This window comes from Danio rerio, chromosome 8, assembly GCF_049306965.1.
Source record: "Danio rerio strain Tuebingen ecotype United States chromosome 8, GRCz12tu, whole genome shotgun sequence".
Classification (NCBI taxonomy): domain Eukaryota; kingdom Metazoa; phylum Chordata; class Actinopteri; order Cypriniformes; family Danionidae; genus Danio; species Danio rerio.
The window spans coordinates 55,909,240-55,927,811 of record NC_133183.1 but is presented as its reverse complement, the minus strand read 5'-3'; the positions used below and the strand labels follow the sequence as shown (position 1 = coordinate 55,927,811).

Below are 18,572 nucleotides of genomic sequence, written 5' to 3'. Positions count from 1 at the left end.
TTCTTGTGCATCTCAGCCATTAGCTCCCCATCTGAAATATAGTCATTTAACTTCACAATTTGTAATATGTATTTGAATAATGATGGCTGGTTCCTTTACCTCAATGCTCAGATTTGATTATCATAATTGATTATCATTGTTTTGTTTACAGTTTGAGATTTTCTGTATCATTTTTATTGACATCTTACAGATGTTGATCTACCTTAAAGTTTGCTTTGATTGTTCACGCTTTGCCATTGCACACACTTTGTTACATTTTATTTATGAAGTTTAAGAGTCTCTTTAACACTTATGTTTATTTTATTATAAGACATAGGAGACTATATATTTTAACCTCATTTTTAAAAATTTTGTTTTTATTTTATTTATTTTCGAACAGAAATGTCATACATAAAATATCTTAAACAAAAAATACAATTCTACATGGTCGAAAATGGAGCAGGATCAAGCACAAGCTTATTATTTTCCCACTCCATTACTGCACACGTCATTTGTCTATTACTTAAACTTATTTCTTCTTTTACTTATCTCTTCTTTTTACATGAGACATAGTTGATCCTTTTGACATATTTGACATATTGTATGTTTGTTTCCATTTGCACATTTACATTTCATAGAGGTGTAAACCTATACTGGTGTCACGGCTCGGTTCGGTTACGATTATCATGCCATCGATTCGGTTCAATTCGATATCTCGGTGCATCACGGTGCATTGACGATGCTTTCCATATACAGTGTTATATTTTAGAGGGGAGGCTATAACAAGCTGTTTGTATAAACACACAGACACACAGCACCACACTGTCTCTCATTCAAATACATACACAAACATTGACAGCACCAAACAAACAAACACACACACACACACACACACACACACTTAAGCCCTTGCAACAGGGAGAGCTCGTGCTGAGCAAAAAAACGAAAAAAATAAGCAATTTTCCGACGGTCCCTTACTGAGAGCTCCTCTCAGCGCGAGCTTTCCCGGCTAAAGTAAACGCAGATTGCAAGGGCTTAAAGGGAGCAGTGTTCGTAATGTCGAGCAAAAAAAAAATAAAGACAGCTCTGAAACATAACCAACTTTGTCTTTTTGTAGGAAACACACTTTAGATCTTTTTAGGGGAAAAGGTTTTTGAGTTAATGCCCTCTATAACTGAATGTGTGTCAGGAATATCGACAACAAAACCAACTGAACCGCGCTCATTTTTGGCGCCCTCCTAGATGTACAGCGCCCTTAGCATTTGCCTATGGTGCCTATGCCACGGGCCGGCCCTGAGTTGGCTGAGTGATGTAAATACCGGCGCTCAACTCCCTTGCGACAAAGTGCATAGGAGATAAATGACGTCAGTACATAATAACCGGTTATGATTATTACTGAACAGATACCGAATTGTCTGCGTCTGCATCGCGGTACACCGAAGAAACAATTAATTTTGCCACCCCTAACTTTTTATAACATGGACCCAAAAAAAAGATAGTACAGCAAATAGCCATTAATTCAAATTTCGTCACACCTTTCTCGTTTTATCTTTTTTTCCAAACACCTTCATCATTATATACCTTTAATAATATATATTTATACAACTTTTTAAATTGATTATTATCCTGACTGATTGTTTGAGAATCTGTTCTAGACTTTTTCATAATTTCATGCCTGTTACGCACCGTCTAGGGATGGTGCACAAAATGAAAGACAAGACAAAAAAACAAAGTCAAAGATTTATTTTAGAAAGACCAAAACAACAATGCAGATGTTTTACATTATGGTATGGACCACTGGTTTGTCCATTAATATTGTCCCATCACATCCTTTTTTATCATCACATGATCTGTTAAAACAAAATCACATGACTTTTTGATGCTCATGCTGGAATTTATTCAGCAAAAATGTGTATTCATTGTCGTTTATGCTCATTTGTTCTCACTAGATTTGTTTTTATTATACTTTAGTTTTTTTATAAGCAAAATGTATTCACATCTTGGCATTTTGCATTTCCTTATGCAATATTGCAAAATGTGCATATTAATAGGTGGATGGAAACATAGCTATTGAAGTGTCTCATACTGTACATTTTACTATACACATTATAATTCATAAGATGTAAGCACATTCTTTCTCACTGGTTTTTTTCCCACTTTCTTCACTGCCTTTGAACATTTAGTCTGAGCTCACCTAGTAAGCATGTTGCCCCAAGGGCCTTTAAAAAGCAGGAAAGAGACACCAGTTTTGGCTTATGAGCAGAAGCGCAAATGTTCCATTGAGGGTTCTCTTTCAGTCATTGCAAAAGTCACACATGCTTTTCTTACATTTGAAGGTGGAAGGTGGCTCCTTCCTTGTTGCCAATACAGTCATATGTCTAATGAGAATTCTAGATTTGACCTTTCTTGACCTGCAAAAACAGCCAGATTTTTTATTTTTCTTGTTTTTTTTATTTATTTACATTTGCTCATGTTGTAGACGTGTTTTTTCCAAATCGACTTATTTAATTTAATTTTATTTATTTGTTTTTATTTTATTTTATTTTATTTTATTTTATTTTATTTTATTTTATTTTATTTTATTTTATTTTATTTTATTTTATTTTATTTTATTTTATTTTATTTTGGAGCACAGTTAGAATTGCACAATGTTCAAGAAGTTGTTCCAAGAAGTATGGCTTGGTTGTAAAAAGGAGTTAGGTACATATGAAAAGGAAAAGAGTGTCTCCAGCAGTTTGCCAAGCCTACTCACCTGCGTGAAGTGCACTAACAATTACACAATATTTTTTAGAAACATGTAGAGTTGACAAATAAGTGTCTGGTGCATATGCAAGGCTCATTGGGCTTAACACAAGATCAACATTTATCACATGATCGCTCTGATCGGAAGTATTGTTTTTAACTTTGTTTGTAGGTAGGTTTGCAAACTAGTGTACTTTTCATTGCGTCTATCTTAAACTTCAGCTGTTTGCATTTCTCGAGGTCACAGAAGCTCCCTGTGAGTGTGATCTTAACAAGACAAAGCTGTAAAGTGCGAGAGCCTTTGCCTCACGTGAGTGTCGCTCCATTGGAAATAAAATAACAAACCTGCCTGCAGGTGGCGCACCAGAAGCGCCGCTCGGCGAAATACAGCGCCATGCACTTTAGAATTCTAAACAGGTTTCTATCAGGGTACACACACCGGCGCTTCAAGTCGGCGACTGTCCACGGCACCCAGCCAGGATTCGTGACACTTCATGTTTCTGCGGTGCCACAGAGCGCCATTTGAACATGCAAATGTCAGTTTCTAGTGTGCCGTGTCGCGGCTCTAAGCGGGTCATCCGGTGCCTCACTCAAAGTTAATTCAGTGTGCGTGGTTATTAGTTTCGGTGTAAAAGCTCAGAACTTTAAACTAGCACACAGCTGGCTGTAATACTATATGAAGACACAAATGATTTTGTACTCTCTGCTTGGTCTGTGTCCGAGGCGTACATGTACGGCTGAATGCTGATTCTCTCATGCTGCTTTTCTCTGTCTGCCTGTTTGTTGCCAAACACAGAGCAGGTGAGCTCTTGGCTCCGCCTTGTAATGGTTGCCGTATATTGGTGGGATTTTTGCGTCCCGTTCTCTCTCTTTTTCTCTCTCTCTTTCTCTCTCCCCATCTCTACCTGTCGTATCCTCTAGGTCCGCCTTCGCGGAAGCCGATTGGTCAGGAGACCAGTCACATATAAGGACGCCAGGGAGAGCGGATGACAGCGCGCTTTTCATTTGATCTTGTTTTTGTGTGTTTTTGCAGACATGATTTTGTTATTCGTTAATTTTGCTTAACTTGCGTTTGGATAAAATTATTAAGTGTATTTTCTGCCCATTTTTGAACTACTTTGTGATTTCTGTACATTTATATTCGATTGTTTGTTTGTTACTTTTGGTACAACTCTTACCTGGCAAACCAAAAAGAGATCATTGAGAGTTGACTTTGTCCTGAGTAAGGCGGACAGGGAAGATGTCATACGACTTCCATCTTACATACACGTAGTCAATCCATTGTTTAAAACAGGGGTTCCCAAACTTTTCAGCCCCTGACCCCCAAAATGACAATGCCAGTGACTCGCGACCCCCAATATCCTCTGAGGTGGTTATAAATACAGAAACCTTGCATACAATGGTGCACACACACCAATAGACCCAAGTCTATTCTTCGTTTCTGTCTTTTAATGGATACAGTGCTGTAAATGGACCAGAAAGTTCAACCTGGTGTTATAAAATCAATCCGCTGCATCTGATGCTATTGCTGTGTATTTAATATAATGTACCCCAGGGGTCGCAATCCAATAGAACTGGGGTGCTCAACCCTGTTCCTGGAGATCTACCTTCCTGCAGATTTCAGTTGCAACCCTGCCTGTAGTTATCAAGTGCTGTTCAGGTCCTTATTAATTGATTCAGGTGTATTTGATCAGGGTTGGAGCTAAACTCTGTAGGAGGGTAGATCTCCAGGAACAGGGTTAAGCACCCCTGCAATAGAAATATAAGCTATTATAGTAACTATATAGTATATATTTTTTCTCTTCAGTAGGTTATGAATAAAATATGGTAAATCTTGTGGTTTAATAAAAATAAATCGATTTTTGGAAATCACCAGGGGACCCCCCTTCATTGTCCCGCGACCCCACTGGGGGTCCCGACCCCCACTTTGAGAACCACTGGTTTAAAACACCAGGTAAGAAAGTGAATGGCACTTATGTATTTGTTTTGTTTTTAGTTCAGAATAGGTAAGATTACGGCGCTCGGCGCTGAAGATTTTTCTTTTTCTTTTCATGTTTCTAGCGAGGTAAGGGGTTTGCTTATGAGTTAGAATTGTTTTGTTATATTTATTTCTTTGATTTGGCTTCACTAGCGTCCCCTTACTCTTGAGTTGACCTAATTTTGTTTGCTACTTTGTTAATTTGTTACTTTATTATTGTAAATATTTTTCTTAGTGTATATATATATTTGGGCATTATTCTGATTTCACTTTTTTTGTACATTAAATCACTTTTGTTGGCAGTTTTGTTGTTTGTGTCTTTTACTTTCACCCATCATCTTGTAAAAGTACCACACCTTTTAATAAATGTTATTACTTTTACCCTAGACTAACATCAAAGAGGTTGTAACAGCCTCTTGTTACGTTAGGCGGGAATTTGAAACAAATTTTCATGCGAAGCAACACGCCCCTAAAACAGCGAGCCGTGTACACGCCCCCAACATGACACTTTTTAACACATTATAATAAACAAATCTGAACTGTGTTATGAACTGAAACTAAACTGGCACACTCAGAAGAGCCATAATATTAATATTAAATCATAAAAAAGGGGTAAACTATGTGCCCTTTAAATCTTGTTTTTTTTTTAATGTGTTTTCATTTATCACCATTTTGCATTCATTTTAGTGTCAGTGTATTATTACTATATTTCTGTGCTGAACTGTCCTCTCACTATCCTACTTTCCACAGCAGTTGATTTTACAATAGCTTTCTTCAGTCTGTCGTCTTTTATAATTAAGATGTTTTTGTATTCCTGCATATTTTTTTAATATAAAAATGTTGGTCCGGTTGCATATTGCCAACAATGAAATAAAACATGTGTACCCGAAGAGCACTCGGCTGATTATTCCACGAAGTTTCATAGGGTCAGTAATGTCATAATGGCTATTTCTTTCTTGTGGTTACATAAATGTTTTTGATTGATATTACAAATATTATTGCGCTAGTAATTAGTTATGTATGAGTATTTTGGGTTGGATTCAAGGCATCGTTTTGCGCTCTCTGGGATTCCCTTATCCTTGTAAAAGCAGCTGTATTGTAGTCTGGCGGTCATGGAAAACTTCAGACGGGTTCCACACAAGTGCTTCCAGATGGGATGTTTTTTTTTTTTTAAAACTGTCATTAGAAGGATCATAAAAATAACAGTAAAATAGCTGACAGATCATTTATTGTGCAAATTTACTGGCTAATTGCTCATCTGCTTGGCGATTCTAGTGGTTTTACTGTTACAAACTTGAGCTAGCGTTTCCTTCCCGGTTTTCAGAAACATGCAACATGTCATTGATGCATTAAGAGTTACACTGTAGACTACAAATGCTTCAATGTCTATCAATAGATCTATAATAGTGGTTCTCAAACTGTGGTACTTCCTGTGGGCTTCCTTCTAGTGGTATGCGGAGAAATACTAGATAATGAAAGAAAATAATGATTATAACACACTTTTAACTTTTGCACGGGATCCATTACACTGATGTGATCTGTTCCCTGAAGCGTACGATCACATTAGTGTGCTTAGAATGTTTACTTTAGTTCATTTCATCATCAGATGCTAATAATCAACCCGCTTTGGCGCAGAGCCAGAGAAAGAGGCGCATGGCACTTGCGGTGCAGATACAGGCTAGAGAAGCGCTTTATGCAGACCAGTGCTGTTGTGTTGGCATTTAAGTAACTGCAAACTCATGAATCCCCCTATGCTGCATCATTGGTAAAATAACTCACAAATGTGTTTAATTCAGGTTTTTTAGTTGTGTAAAATAATGCGTGCTTTCAAGAAAATAAAGTTATTTGTTTTGTGAAGCAGCATGTGTACGTGCAACATATTTAAAAAATATATAAAAAAATGGTTTATATATGAATATGATGACATATAGCCTATGTTTATTTATGAGGTACAAGCAACATTTCCAGGTTTTGATGAATGGGTTACAATTTGTTAATACTTTGCATTTGACTGCAGTTTTCTTTTTTACTTTAAGAACAGTAGCCTACCATTTTTAATTAACTTTTAAACGTTGACTTTTTATTTCGTTTTTTTTTATATACCTATAAGCACAGTACAGTGTTAATGTTCAAATTATTTATAATCTTTAAAATGGCTGACAATAATAAATATTTTTTATAATAGGAATTAATCTGCCTCGTCATTATGGTGGTACTTGGAGACACTTTTTTCTGAGGTGGTACTTGATGAAAAATGTTTGAGAACCACTGATCTATACTGTACTGTAGAAATGTATTGTATCACTGTAAAATGACAGCCATACTGTGCTCAACATAAATGAGTACATCCCATTTTGAAAATGTATATTTTTATTCATTTCCCAGTGAATATTGGTAAAGTATTTTGGTACATTTGAACAAAACAGAGTTATTTTATATATTGTATGTTATATGTCAAATTACACACAAAAATTTACACAAATTACACAAAAAAACACAAAAAATATGATATAATGTAAGATAATTTTGTGAATATATATATATATATATATATATATATATATATATATATATATATATATATATATATATATATATATACACACACACAAAAAAACACACAAAAAAAAATCTGTGAAACTGCATGGCCGCAAGAGGGGAACCACGTTATAGAGAGGAACCCTTGTAAGCACAAATATAACATTGTAAAGCTTCCTATTGAAAATATTAATTAAAATGAGAGATTTGTGAAGGGTGTACTCTTATGTTGAGCACTGTATAGAATTGTCATGTCCTTTTGGTTCATTTTCTTTCAATGAAATAGCACATAAAGTCGAGTGTTTTTGGACTAAACCATTGCATTCTTTTTTCCCTCAGCATCAATAATAAGCTCCAGCAGCCAGAGGCCGCATCAGGAGTGCTGGAGTATGCCATGAAACACTTTGGAGAATTGGTAAGGGCTTTAAACTCTCATTAGTGGCCTTTCACATCTCACATCTAAAAATCTGTTATGAGGATAGTGTTGTCAAAAGCATCAAATTTGATACCGAAAAAACACCCAATGCTTTTGAGCACATTCTTAAACACAGTTGATTGGCCATTGTGTGCACATGCTCAACAGAATTCACTATAATTGGCCATGATTGTCATCAGTTCACCGATCTTCCCTGCTGTTTATCGAGTAAAAATGGAGATACTCGGACACTGGAAAGCAGATCAGTCGACCCATCCACGGTTCGCTTGTATGTCAGCTCACAGACAGATCATCTGATCGAAACAACTTTAAAGCTGATGACCTTCACAACCAGTCGACACGGTGGCTCAGTGGTCACCTCACAGCAAGAAGGCCACTGATTCGAGTCCCGGCTGAGTCAGTTGGCATTTCTGTGTGGATTTTGCATGTTTTCCCTGTGTCCGGGTGCTCTAGTTTGCCCCCACAGTCCAAAGACATGCGGTACAGGTGAATTGAATTAACTAAATTGGCCGTAGTGTATGTTTGAATGAGTGTGTATGGATGTTTACCAGTACTGGGGCAGCTGAAAGGGCATCCGCTGCGTTAAACATATGCTGGATAAGTTGGCAGTTCATTTTGCTGTGGCAACCCCTGATGAGTAAAGGGACTAAACCGAAGGAAATTAATGAATGAATGACCTTCACAACTAATCACAGTCATTTCTGTTGAAGACTTGAACATAATGGCCAATCAGTGGTGCTTAAGGGTGTACTCACACCATGTACAGTTGCCTTGAACCGGGCGGAAGCACGATTGTCTCCCTCCCATCTCCTCCAACAGCCCACAGTCACATTGCATTCAGGCCTGGGCACGCTTACGTCATCGATGATGCACTGTTCAGTAAGAAGCGCTCTCGCTCAGCACAGTGGAGATTTCTTTAGTTATATAGTTTTAGTCGTTTAGGATGCAGTGGCACGCAGTCTGATTTTTGGCCGAATAGATCTGCCAATTTCGATGCTAATAAACAATCATAAAGTCCTCGTGCCGCAGGTATTAGGAGGTTTACTAAAGGTGCAGCTGTTGCGCTGTGAGGGGTTTGCATCTTTAATATTCTAGACCAGTGGTTCTCAACTGGTTTGGCCACGGGACCCACATTTTCACATGGTCATCAAGCCGCGAACCAAATTTTTAGGAACTATAATATAATTTTAGGAATTATAAATCATTTGTATTTATTTGTTAACATACACAACTAGTGACAGATAAATCATAGAAATTCACCAAACAATATTTTACTGCTGTCATTTAACAAAATGTATCAATTTATAGAAATATTACAAAGTAAGAACGTTAGATACTTTAAACAGTGGTTAGGCTAAGGAAAAGTTAAGTTACCATTAACTAAACTGAACTGTTAATAAAACTATAACCCTGATCCAGTGGAACAAAACAAACCAGCAATCTAAAGTAAAATAAGTAAATAATTATAACCATTTTCATAACAATCACCAGTTATTTGCTCTTCTGCTTTTGTGTGGCTTTCTTAGCCTTTGCTACACGGTGAGCACAGTAAGATGAGCGGAGTGCCTGTACTTGTTTTGAACATAAAGATGTTAGGCACTTTTGTGATACCCTCAGCTCTTAGAGTCGTCTTTGAAAATAGTCCGCAGGTTTGTCCTTGCAACTAGGATATTTGGTTTCTAAATGTGGTTTTAATTTAGAATGTTTTTTGCTTTCTTGTGAGAGCACCTCACTACATATGACACACTTGAGGTTTTAAGCCTTTTTTGTCGTATATATATCTAAATCCACACTTTACATATTCAGGGTCGTACTTACGCTGAAATTTCGCATGTCAAACGGTACAGTTGTCGCACGCGCATTTCAAAATAAAAGTCTGATATTAGCAAAATAAGTTAAAAATTAAACTATTGATCACCCACCAGTTGAGAAACACTGTTCTAGACAGTTTGCGTTCATTAAACAGTAAGAATGACTGATTGACGAGATCAACTGGAGCGAGGCTGACTATTGAGCCTAAAGGCTGATTTAAGTTCTAAATCAGGGGTCTCAAACTCAATTTACCTGGGGGCCGCAGGAGGCAAAGTCTGGGTGAGGCTGGGCCGCATAAGGGATTTCACAAAAAAAAGTCCTCAAATGTCATTATTAACAGTTTTAATTATTTCTTCTGAACATGAAGTGTCCTGAACATTAATAGAACATTGAGTGAAGATTATGAACAGTTCTTCTGAACATGGCATCTTTTGCCTACTTCTTGCTGCCAGAGACTTGACAGCGCTGCTTCTCACAAATCTGAACCACATTTGGCTTTAGAGCGGAAGCAGTTGAGACCCTCAGTATGGCTTGAAGATGATCATCATTAAGTCTAGACCTGTACTTTGACTTATTAAAGTCCTAAAAAAAGGCGTATATATGTATAAATAAAACACCCCACCCCACTCCAGTCACATCAGTCTGTACCAGTCTGTATCTACCTATAATATATATAAGATGCAGGGCAGGCACGTGCACACATAGGGCTCAACCTGTGCAGAGCACATGTCCTTTTTAGTCTTGCATAGAAAGTGCCCCCGCGGCGCGACACACCCTCGGTCCCGCCCTTCAGTAGGCGCGCGATAACACCGCTCTTCGGCGGGCGGGGAATGCCAGTGACCGCTGTGTACGGATAGAATCAGCGGAGCGGGGAGCGCTCTCCCTCCCCGCTCCGCTGATTCTGTCAGTGTACAGCGGTCGGCGCGGGACACAAAATATTGCACTGAGGGCTGCAAATGGCCCGCGGGCCGCGAGTTTGAGACCCCTGTTCCAAATGAAAGCAACAGCACACGATAGAGGAATATTTTCCATATTAAAATGAGTTTTTGTCCCAACCAATACCTGAAATGTATATTTTATAAACGGCTTTTATTTCTTACAGCTGAGCAATAGAAAACAATGATCACCTGGGGTACACCTCATGTGCTTTATTCAGTGTTAAATGCTAATAATGTGAGTTTGAATGTCATTTTATGCCATGGCATTTATTGCCTACTACTGAAAGCAGCAGGACATAGCTCACCTTAGATCTTGAAAATAAAATAAACCCTTTGAAACAGAACTGTAACTCAGTGACAGCCAACACATATCAGTGATTCAGCATGCACATTTAATAATGTTAAAGTGGTTTAATATGTATTAATTAGATTATAAACCTTATCATTTTGTTGGAGTGCAGTGAGTGCACTATTCTGTGCTTCTGAATGGCTGTATTTAAATTTCTGTCGGGCTTCGTCTGGTCCAAACAGCCAAATCGATTGTCACTGCAAATCTCTTCACGTAGTGTGTTGTTAATACACAGGGTTACAATGTAACCTGCTCACCTGCATTTTCGGTCACAAATGCATACTTTGATATGCTTCATGGTTGAATTAATTAAATACGTGGCTTTCCATCAAGGCAACCTAGGGTGCGGAAATACAATTGGTTAAACTGGCATTGAGTGGGTTAAAGAGACCAAAACATAGACTGACGTTCCAGCACGTAATGCACACTTTCAAAGCAGAATAACTGACTTTGCCATTGTTTTTCAGATAAACAAGAATGTTCAAATAGCATGTTTCTTAAATATCTGCAAACATATTATGGTATTTTTATGCTTTAGAAGAGTCAAAAACTTACATACAGCACCTTTAAAACAAAGTTACAGCTTTGGGGAAAAAATTAGTGGCAGGAATTGTGCCATAGGTGGATCTACTGAGTCAATAGTGCAGTCATTATTAGCAACTGACTAAAACCTCTCACATCCCTGTAAATAAAACAGGGGAACAACTTTGTGATCATAAACCTTTGATGCATACAATCACAGCAATGTGATAAGTCTAGGCTGGTTCCTGGAGTAAACAATCACACCGATGTGGTTAGAGCTTTCAGTGCATCGTTGATAAGTTGCTAAATTAAATTCTGCCTTGCATCAATGGCTGCAGCCAAGCCAGATTGTAGACAAGGGTGATGCTCGTCAAAGATTAAAAAAAAATCAGTGTTCTCAATGAAATAGCGTTTCCTTAGGTTACAGGTATTTTACTAGCAAAACAAAACATTTGTCCTTTGTAAAATGCTTGCTGGTGTCTATAGTAAATAGATATAATACTTATTTTACAACAGATTATTATAGTTATTCACAACAGATACACACTGTTTAATTAACTAGAACATTTACTCTATACTTCTCCAAGTTAAATAGCCACTTACTAGCTATGTTGCCATCCAAAGATACAAATTAAATTTATGCGCATAACTAGAATATTGCATAAAAGACATGCGAATAATGCAGCGTTTCCATGCAGGTAGTTAACGAGAACAAAATCGTCACTTCCTGATTAACTGGTGCCAAATATCAAAAGTAAAAATGCAATTTGCTGCAATAGGAGAAGCTGCGTGAATCTTTTCTTTATTTAATAAATGACTTTTGTCAGAAGACAATGCCAACATGTAATGATCGCATGGTGGCCTTTGAAAGCGTGAGACGTGGAGCACAGACGCTCTTGACTATTCTGGAGGTGATTAATAATCAGACCCAATCCAATGCAAAGTCAACAAAACCTAGCAAATTTTCACGATTCTGCAAAGTTCTTAATTAAACAAAAAAAATAATCTCATAAAACATCCAATTCCAAACCATATAATCAAAATATTTTTATTTTAGTTTGCAATTATTTGTTTTACATGACTTATAGACGTTGCATACACAGCGCACGTGATGCATTTGAGTGTCTCTCGAAAATGACGTCTCACCTGCGCCCTCACAATCCAAACATTATATTAGGGTTGGAGGGGTTTGGCAGCCTGTGCAGTAAGATGAAGCGCGAGTTATTTACATGAAGTCAATGCACTTCAGACGTCTAGAAAAAAGAGCAGTGTGGAAAAGACAGAACAGCAAGCAGCTTACAATGATGGAGATTGGTTCAAGCATGACGACCACTGGACTTGACAGAATTGAAAGACATTATATACACGTATGCCTGACATTATGAATTTATATTTAAGAAATCGATAAGTGATTTTGTTGAACTCTTTCCCTGCAGTTAATGAGAGAAAACCAAAATGCTTCCCTGCAACAAGTTTTACGGCAATCCGTGTTTTAGGTGTATTATGGTAGGTGAAGCCTTAATGCATTTTCTGGGTGAGGTACATGTCAGATGCTCCGGGGAGAAAAACTAGGGGATCTGAATAATATAATAACACTAATACTGAAACGGGTAAGGTGTTGTAGAATGACCAAAACACCATTTTAGATGTTTTACAATGTGCTCAGCCTGCTGGTTTGTATAACAACACACATTTTTATCATCACATGATCTCTTGCAACAAAATCACATGACCTTTTTCAATCTGCATACTGGAATTTGTTCAGTAAAAGTGTTTCCATCATAGTTTATGCGCTTCTTTTTATATTAAATAAAAAGTTTATCCTACTCAGTTATGCACATACCATTTTTATGTGCATTTTCAATATTTATGCACATCTTGGCATTTCCATCATTTTTTTATGCGCATATGCAAAATGGAAACATGGCTGTTGGCATGTAGTGTAGATGACGTTGATGAATTCATGTGTTGTAAATCCAGCAGCTCTAAGGTCTATAATTGGAATTTGACAGAATCATCATAATACTGATATGTATTATGGACGTAAAGTGACACTTTCTCCAGGGATGCATTAAACTAAACAATCACTAAAGCCATGCTAATGGGAGAATCTCAAAGCATTGAAATGTACAGTTATTAATGATGTAAATATGATGCAAAATAAAGCATTTAATCAGATCAGAAACAAGTGAAGTCACACACAGTTTTTTTTTATTTTTTTATAATTTTTTTTAAGATTTATTTTTGGCCTTTTTGCCTTAATTAGATAGGACAGTATTGAGACAGGAAGTAAAGTGGGAGAGAGAGAGGGGATAGGGTAGGGAAATGTCGTCGAGCCGGGATTCGAACTCGCGACACCCTGACGTGCTATTGCACCATATGTCAGCGCGCTAACCACTAGGCTATTGCGCCGACAAGTCACACTCAGTTGCCGATTAACAAATGCAGACTCAACAATCGGTTCATAAATTTAAACTATGTGTTGTGCACACGTTTTAAATGCGAATTAGCAATTCCTGAATTTGCACTATATTTATATGCACTGCCATTTTGAAAAAGCTAAATAAAGACATTTCTTGGGCACAAAATCATCACATTAGACTGATTTCACAGCGTTGTGTCAGTTGCTTTTCAACATGTAGTGAGATTTTAGCCATGATTTTGTCATCTGAGACAAATTTAGGAAATCCTAAAAGATTCCTGAAATCCTAGGCTAAAATCTGTGATCTTAGATCATTGGTTTGAAATGTTCATAGACAGCCGCTTAATGTCGGCTATGATCAAATCTTTCGTCCGATGAAGTTCTTGCACTGTCAGAAGATTTCAGACACTTTCCTGTGGTTTGACAACAGCTGCGATGAGCGTCAATCCAACAACTAAAAGGAGCGCCAAATCCAATGATGCAATCTATTCGACAATTCAAATGACCGTGGGGAAATGTCAAAACTGTTTTTTTCTTCCTGGTTTTATTATTGAGACACGCCGTGCAAAATTGCCGCTACAGATTGTTTATGTTTGCTATGACGAATCATTTCAGAACGCGGGATAGTGAAAGTATCACGGATGGATGCGGTCAAACTCCAGGGGCATATTTCTTCCGTGTTTGGTGCATCTTCATTGTCGTTCAGTCTGACTTTAGGGTAGCTGAGATCTAACAGTGTGACATGGGAGCCATGTTAGTGCAATCTGACATGCTTCAATTGTTCAGGAATTTAAAAAATGTTCAGTGTGAGTCGGCCTTTAGTGTAACATCTATGGGAAAAACATTACTTTTTAGCCTGTAATTTGATATTTGTTATTTATTTCGTTTGCATTTTAATTAACTTTGAAAGACTATATTTATTGAGCAGTTCTTTCAATACAGTCGTGATTCATAATTCCAGCTTATGAGTGTATTTCTCTTTTTTTTTTTATTTGAATCCAACTCAGGCCAAATGACATTCAGTTTGTCTTTTTTGCTGTATGAGCTTTGCATTCTCATTCATCAAACCTCATCACTGCTTTAAAAAAACAGCAACTTTTCATTATAAAATATGACCTGGTGAAGTGTTTTTTCAAATGCTGCTGAGCCATCCATTACTCTGGCAGATGTTCACAGTGGGCTTGTGGCCAATTTTCAAATAAACTGTTGCTATTCCCTCCCATGAAATGTTGGAAAAACAATTGAGAGCTATCCATACTCAGCAGTCTGCGTTCCCTTGGAACTGATTGTCTGAGGTTGAAATCCTGATTTGTCAGGGCCATGATGAATTTGTGGGTAACTAAATTTAGATTCTTGAGAAAGTCTTCTTCATCCCTCATCCTACTTTTTTAAATGCTTCAATTTTCTTTGAGAATGCCATGGAGTGTTTAAACTTTAATTGATTTGCGTCATCCTGTTATGTTTTCATCTTCTACAGGAGATCCAGGCCACCTGGTATGAGAAACTTCATGAGTGGGAAGATGCTCTGGTTGCCTACGATAAAAAAATTGACATGAACAAAGATGATCCAGAGCTTATTTTGGGTCGCATGAGATGTCTGGAAGCACTAGGCGAATGGTAAGCAAACTTTTGTCAGTGTATTCACCTTATTCTCTGCGTATGAGCGGGCACAGCCATTTGAATCTTTTGGGCTTAAGACTTCCGGTCTCATTTACTTCCATTCATTTTTAGACGTAAACAGTTTGTTATGCTCTTTGATGTTGCAAACTGATATTTTCTTATTATAATATTCTACTTTGTCTGAATAGTCATGCAAACACTTGTTTGTCGAGCAAGTAGTTTGACCGTTTTCTGCCGTTTATTATTCCTAGTGTTTTCTCCCATAGGCAACTGAATCGAAAGGTCTAAAACAATCGTGAAAATGCACACACTTCCGCATTGAAGAATAAGCTCAATACTTATCGCCTTAAAAAAAAAAAAAAATTCAATTCTTATTTGAATAGTTTCCATGTGCTGTATAACGTAAAGAAGCTTTTTTTCAATTGTTTTATTTTCAATACTCACTGTTTAAACAAAAGCTTTAATAACTAAATTTATTATTCTACTAGCTGTTTTGTAAAATACAAATATTCATTTTAAAGCGCAATATATTTTAATTAATTGGTTAATTTTGTTGAGATGCAGTTGGAAGGGCATCCGCTGCGTAAAACATATGCTGGATAAGTTGGCGGTTCATTCCGCTGTGGCGACTCCAGATTAATAAAGGGACTAATATATATATATATATATATATATATATATATATATATATATATATATATATATATATATATATATATATATATATATATAATTTAAAGAGGCTTTTTAACAAATAATTCTTAATTTTTTAAAAATGTTAAAAATACTCAAAAACAATAAAATATATAATAAATAAGTTGGGAAATATTCAAAAGAAAATGGACTGCCAGTCATTACACCATGGAAAGTCATTTTCCCTGTGAAATATAATTCCCCTCAATACAGGGTCACACAAGGAGGTGAGAATATGATTGAGTGAGTAAAAACAGAGCTCAAGTGTGCCTTTGTGGAATCTGACAGAGCTCGATTTTTTTTTTTTCTTAACAGTTAAAAGGTAAATCATCCTGATTCCTGTAACATTTGTCATTTACTGGAAAGCATGAGGAAGTGTTTATGTGGAGAGTGACTGGCATGAGGGCTCACTTCCTGGATTTGTTGCAATCTGCAAAACTGATATATTTACAGGAATATACAGTTGAAGTCAGAATTATTAGCCCCCCTTTGAATTTTATTTATTTTTTGTTTTTTTATATTTCCCAAATTATATTTAACAGAGCAAGAAAATTTTCACAGTAAGTCTGATAATATTTTTTCTTCTGGAGAAAGTCTTATTTGTTTTATTTCTGCTAGAATAAAAGCAGTTATTATTTTTTTAAACACCATTTTAAGGACAAAATTATTATCCCCTTTAAGCTATTTTTTTTCCGACTATCTACAGAACAGACCATCGTTATACAATGACTTGCCTAATTACCCTAACCTGCCTAGTTAACCTAATTAACCAAGTTAAGCCTTTAAATGTCACTTTAAGCTGTATAGAAGTGTCTTGAAAAATATCTAGTCAAATATTATTTACTGCCATCATAGCAAAGATTAAATAAATCATTGATCAGAGATAAGTTATTAAAACTATTATGTTTAGAAATGTGTTGATAAAAATCTCCCCGTTAAACAGAAATTGGGGAAAAAATAAACAGGGAGTCTAATAATTCAGGGGTGCTTATAATTCTGACTTCAACTGTATATAGCAGTATATGAGACAGAAGCAAATAGTCAAATAAAAAAATATATATATATAATTAAGTGTTCCTGTAGACTCTTTTTTTATCAAGTGTGATTACATTAAAAAAAAGATATATATTTTTACCATTAGAAGCTGGTTATATTCACACAATGTTGAAATGCAACTGTGTTAAAACCCCTTATAATGGTTATTTTTGCATTATACTGTAGGTCCCCTTTATTGAGCATGTTACCTATTTACAGCATTCTAAATGGCTCTACCATGATTATCCATTTTTGGTATACTGTTGCCTTACACAGTGTCACAACAGTTACCTTCATACAACAAATTGGCTGTTGCAAACTCTTGTGTACTTTGTGTCAGAAGTAGCCCAGGTACTTGAAGTACATCCAGCATTGACTAAGCCCAGACAGGATTCCCATGGGTCAAGAGATTTCTGCAATATCATGGAATTTTCAAAGGTGTATTCCAGACAAAAAAAGACAAGGAAAGTTATATATTATTGGCCCAAGTTATTGCATATCGCCTGTTTTAACACTGTTTCATGTGTTTTACATATTATTATGTTTAGGCTATATTTCACTGTCATTTTATTATTTTTCCACTTGTCAACCAGCAATTTAATGCAGTCACCAGACTCCACCTGCTAAAATGCTGCTATTTGTCTGCTCAGTGCTCAACTATTAGCTCCTGAGTTTCACAGTAAAATTCTTGGATTGTTGCAGCACAAAATAACTGGTTTTGCAGTGCTTTTTCTCAAAATTTGCGCCAATATTTGCAGCAAGATCCTCAAGAAGCATTAGTCTCTGTAGTTTATATAAAGGGAACACTGAAACAGGTAAACAAAGAGAGAAACATTCACCTCTTTAAGCAAATAAATCCTACTACATCATGTTTGATGCACGAATAATTCTAAATGATTGAAATAAACAAAACCTAAAATTTCACCCAAAAATGAAAATTTACACACTATTTGGAGGTGGTTCCAAACCTTTTTGAGTTTCTTTCTTCTATTGGACATAATAGAAGATGTTTTGAAGAAAGCTGAAACCTGTGATCATAGTAGAGAAAACATTGTAATAAACAAATGTAATTAAAATCATTGGTTACAGGTTTACGTCATTTTTCAAAATATCTTCTTTTGTGTTCAATAGAAGAAAGAAACTCAAAAAGGTTTGAAACAAATAAAATGATGACAGAGTTTTCCATTTTGTGTGAACTATTTCTTTAAATTCTCTTCAACAATAGCATTAGAGAAATCATGTTCAAATTTTAGTCTCTAATTGAATGCGCTTTTTGATAATGTCACTTGACTTCTAAGACCCTGTTTATACAAATACGTTTTAGTTTTAAAATGCATAACTTTTGCTACTGTTAAACCTTTTGTCCACACTACCCCAGAGTTTTCGACCCCTTAAAGTGGAGCGTTTTAGTTTTAAAGGGCCATGAAACCCCCTCGTTTCAGCAGGGTGTTTTCACACCTCTACTTTGGAAAAAGTCAGAAAAGTGGGCGTGTCCAGCTCTGTTTAGG

At 36.4% G+C, this 18,572-nt stretch overlaps 1 protein-coding gene across 1 annotated transcript in view; it reads left to right on the top strand.

Moving 5' to 3' along the window:
- Window positions 1–18,572, top strand: part of mtor (mechanistic target of rapamycin kinase) — a 244,731-nt gene that overhangs the window by 118,885 nt on the left and 107,274 nt on the right. The window contains exons 29-30 of the mRNA NM_001077211.3: window positions 7,577–7,652; window positions 15,194–15,333. Of these exons, the coding sequence (NP_001070679.3) occupies window positions 7,577–7,652; window positions 15,194–15,333 (216 nt within the window). The remainder of the gene's footprint in view (window positions 1–7,576; window positions 7,653–15,193; window positions 15,334–18,572) is intronic.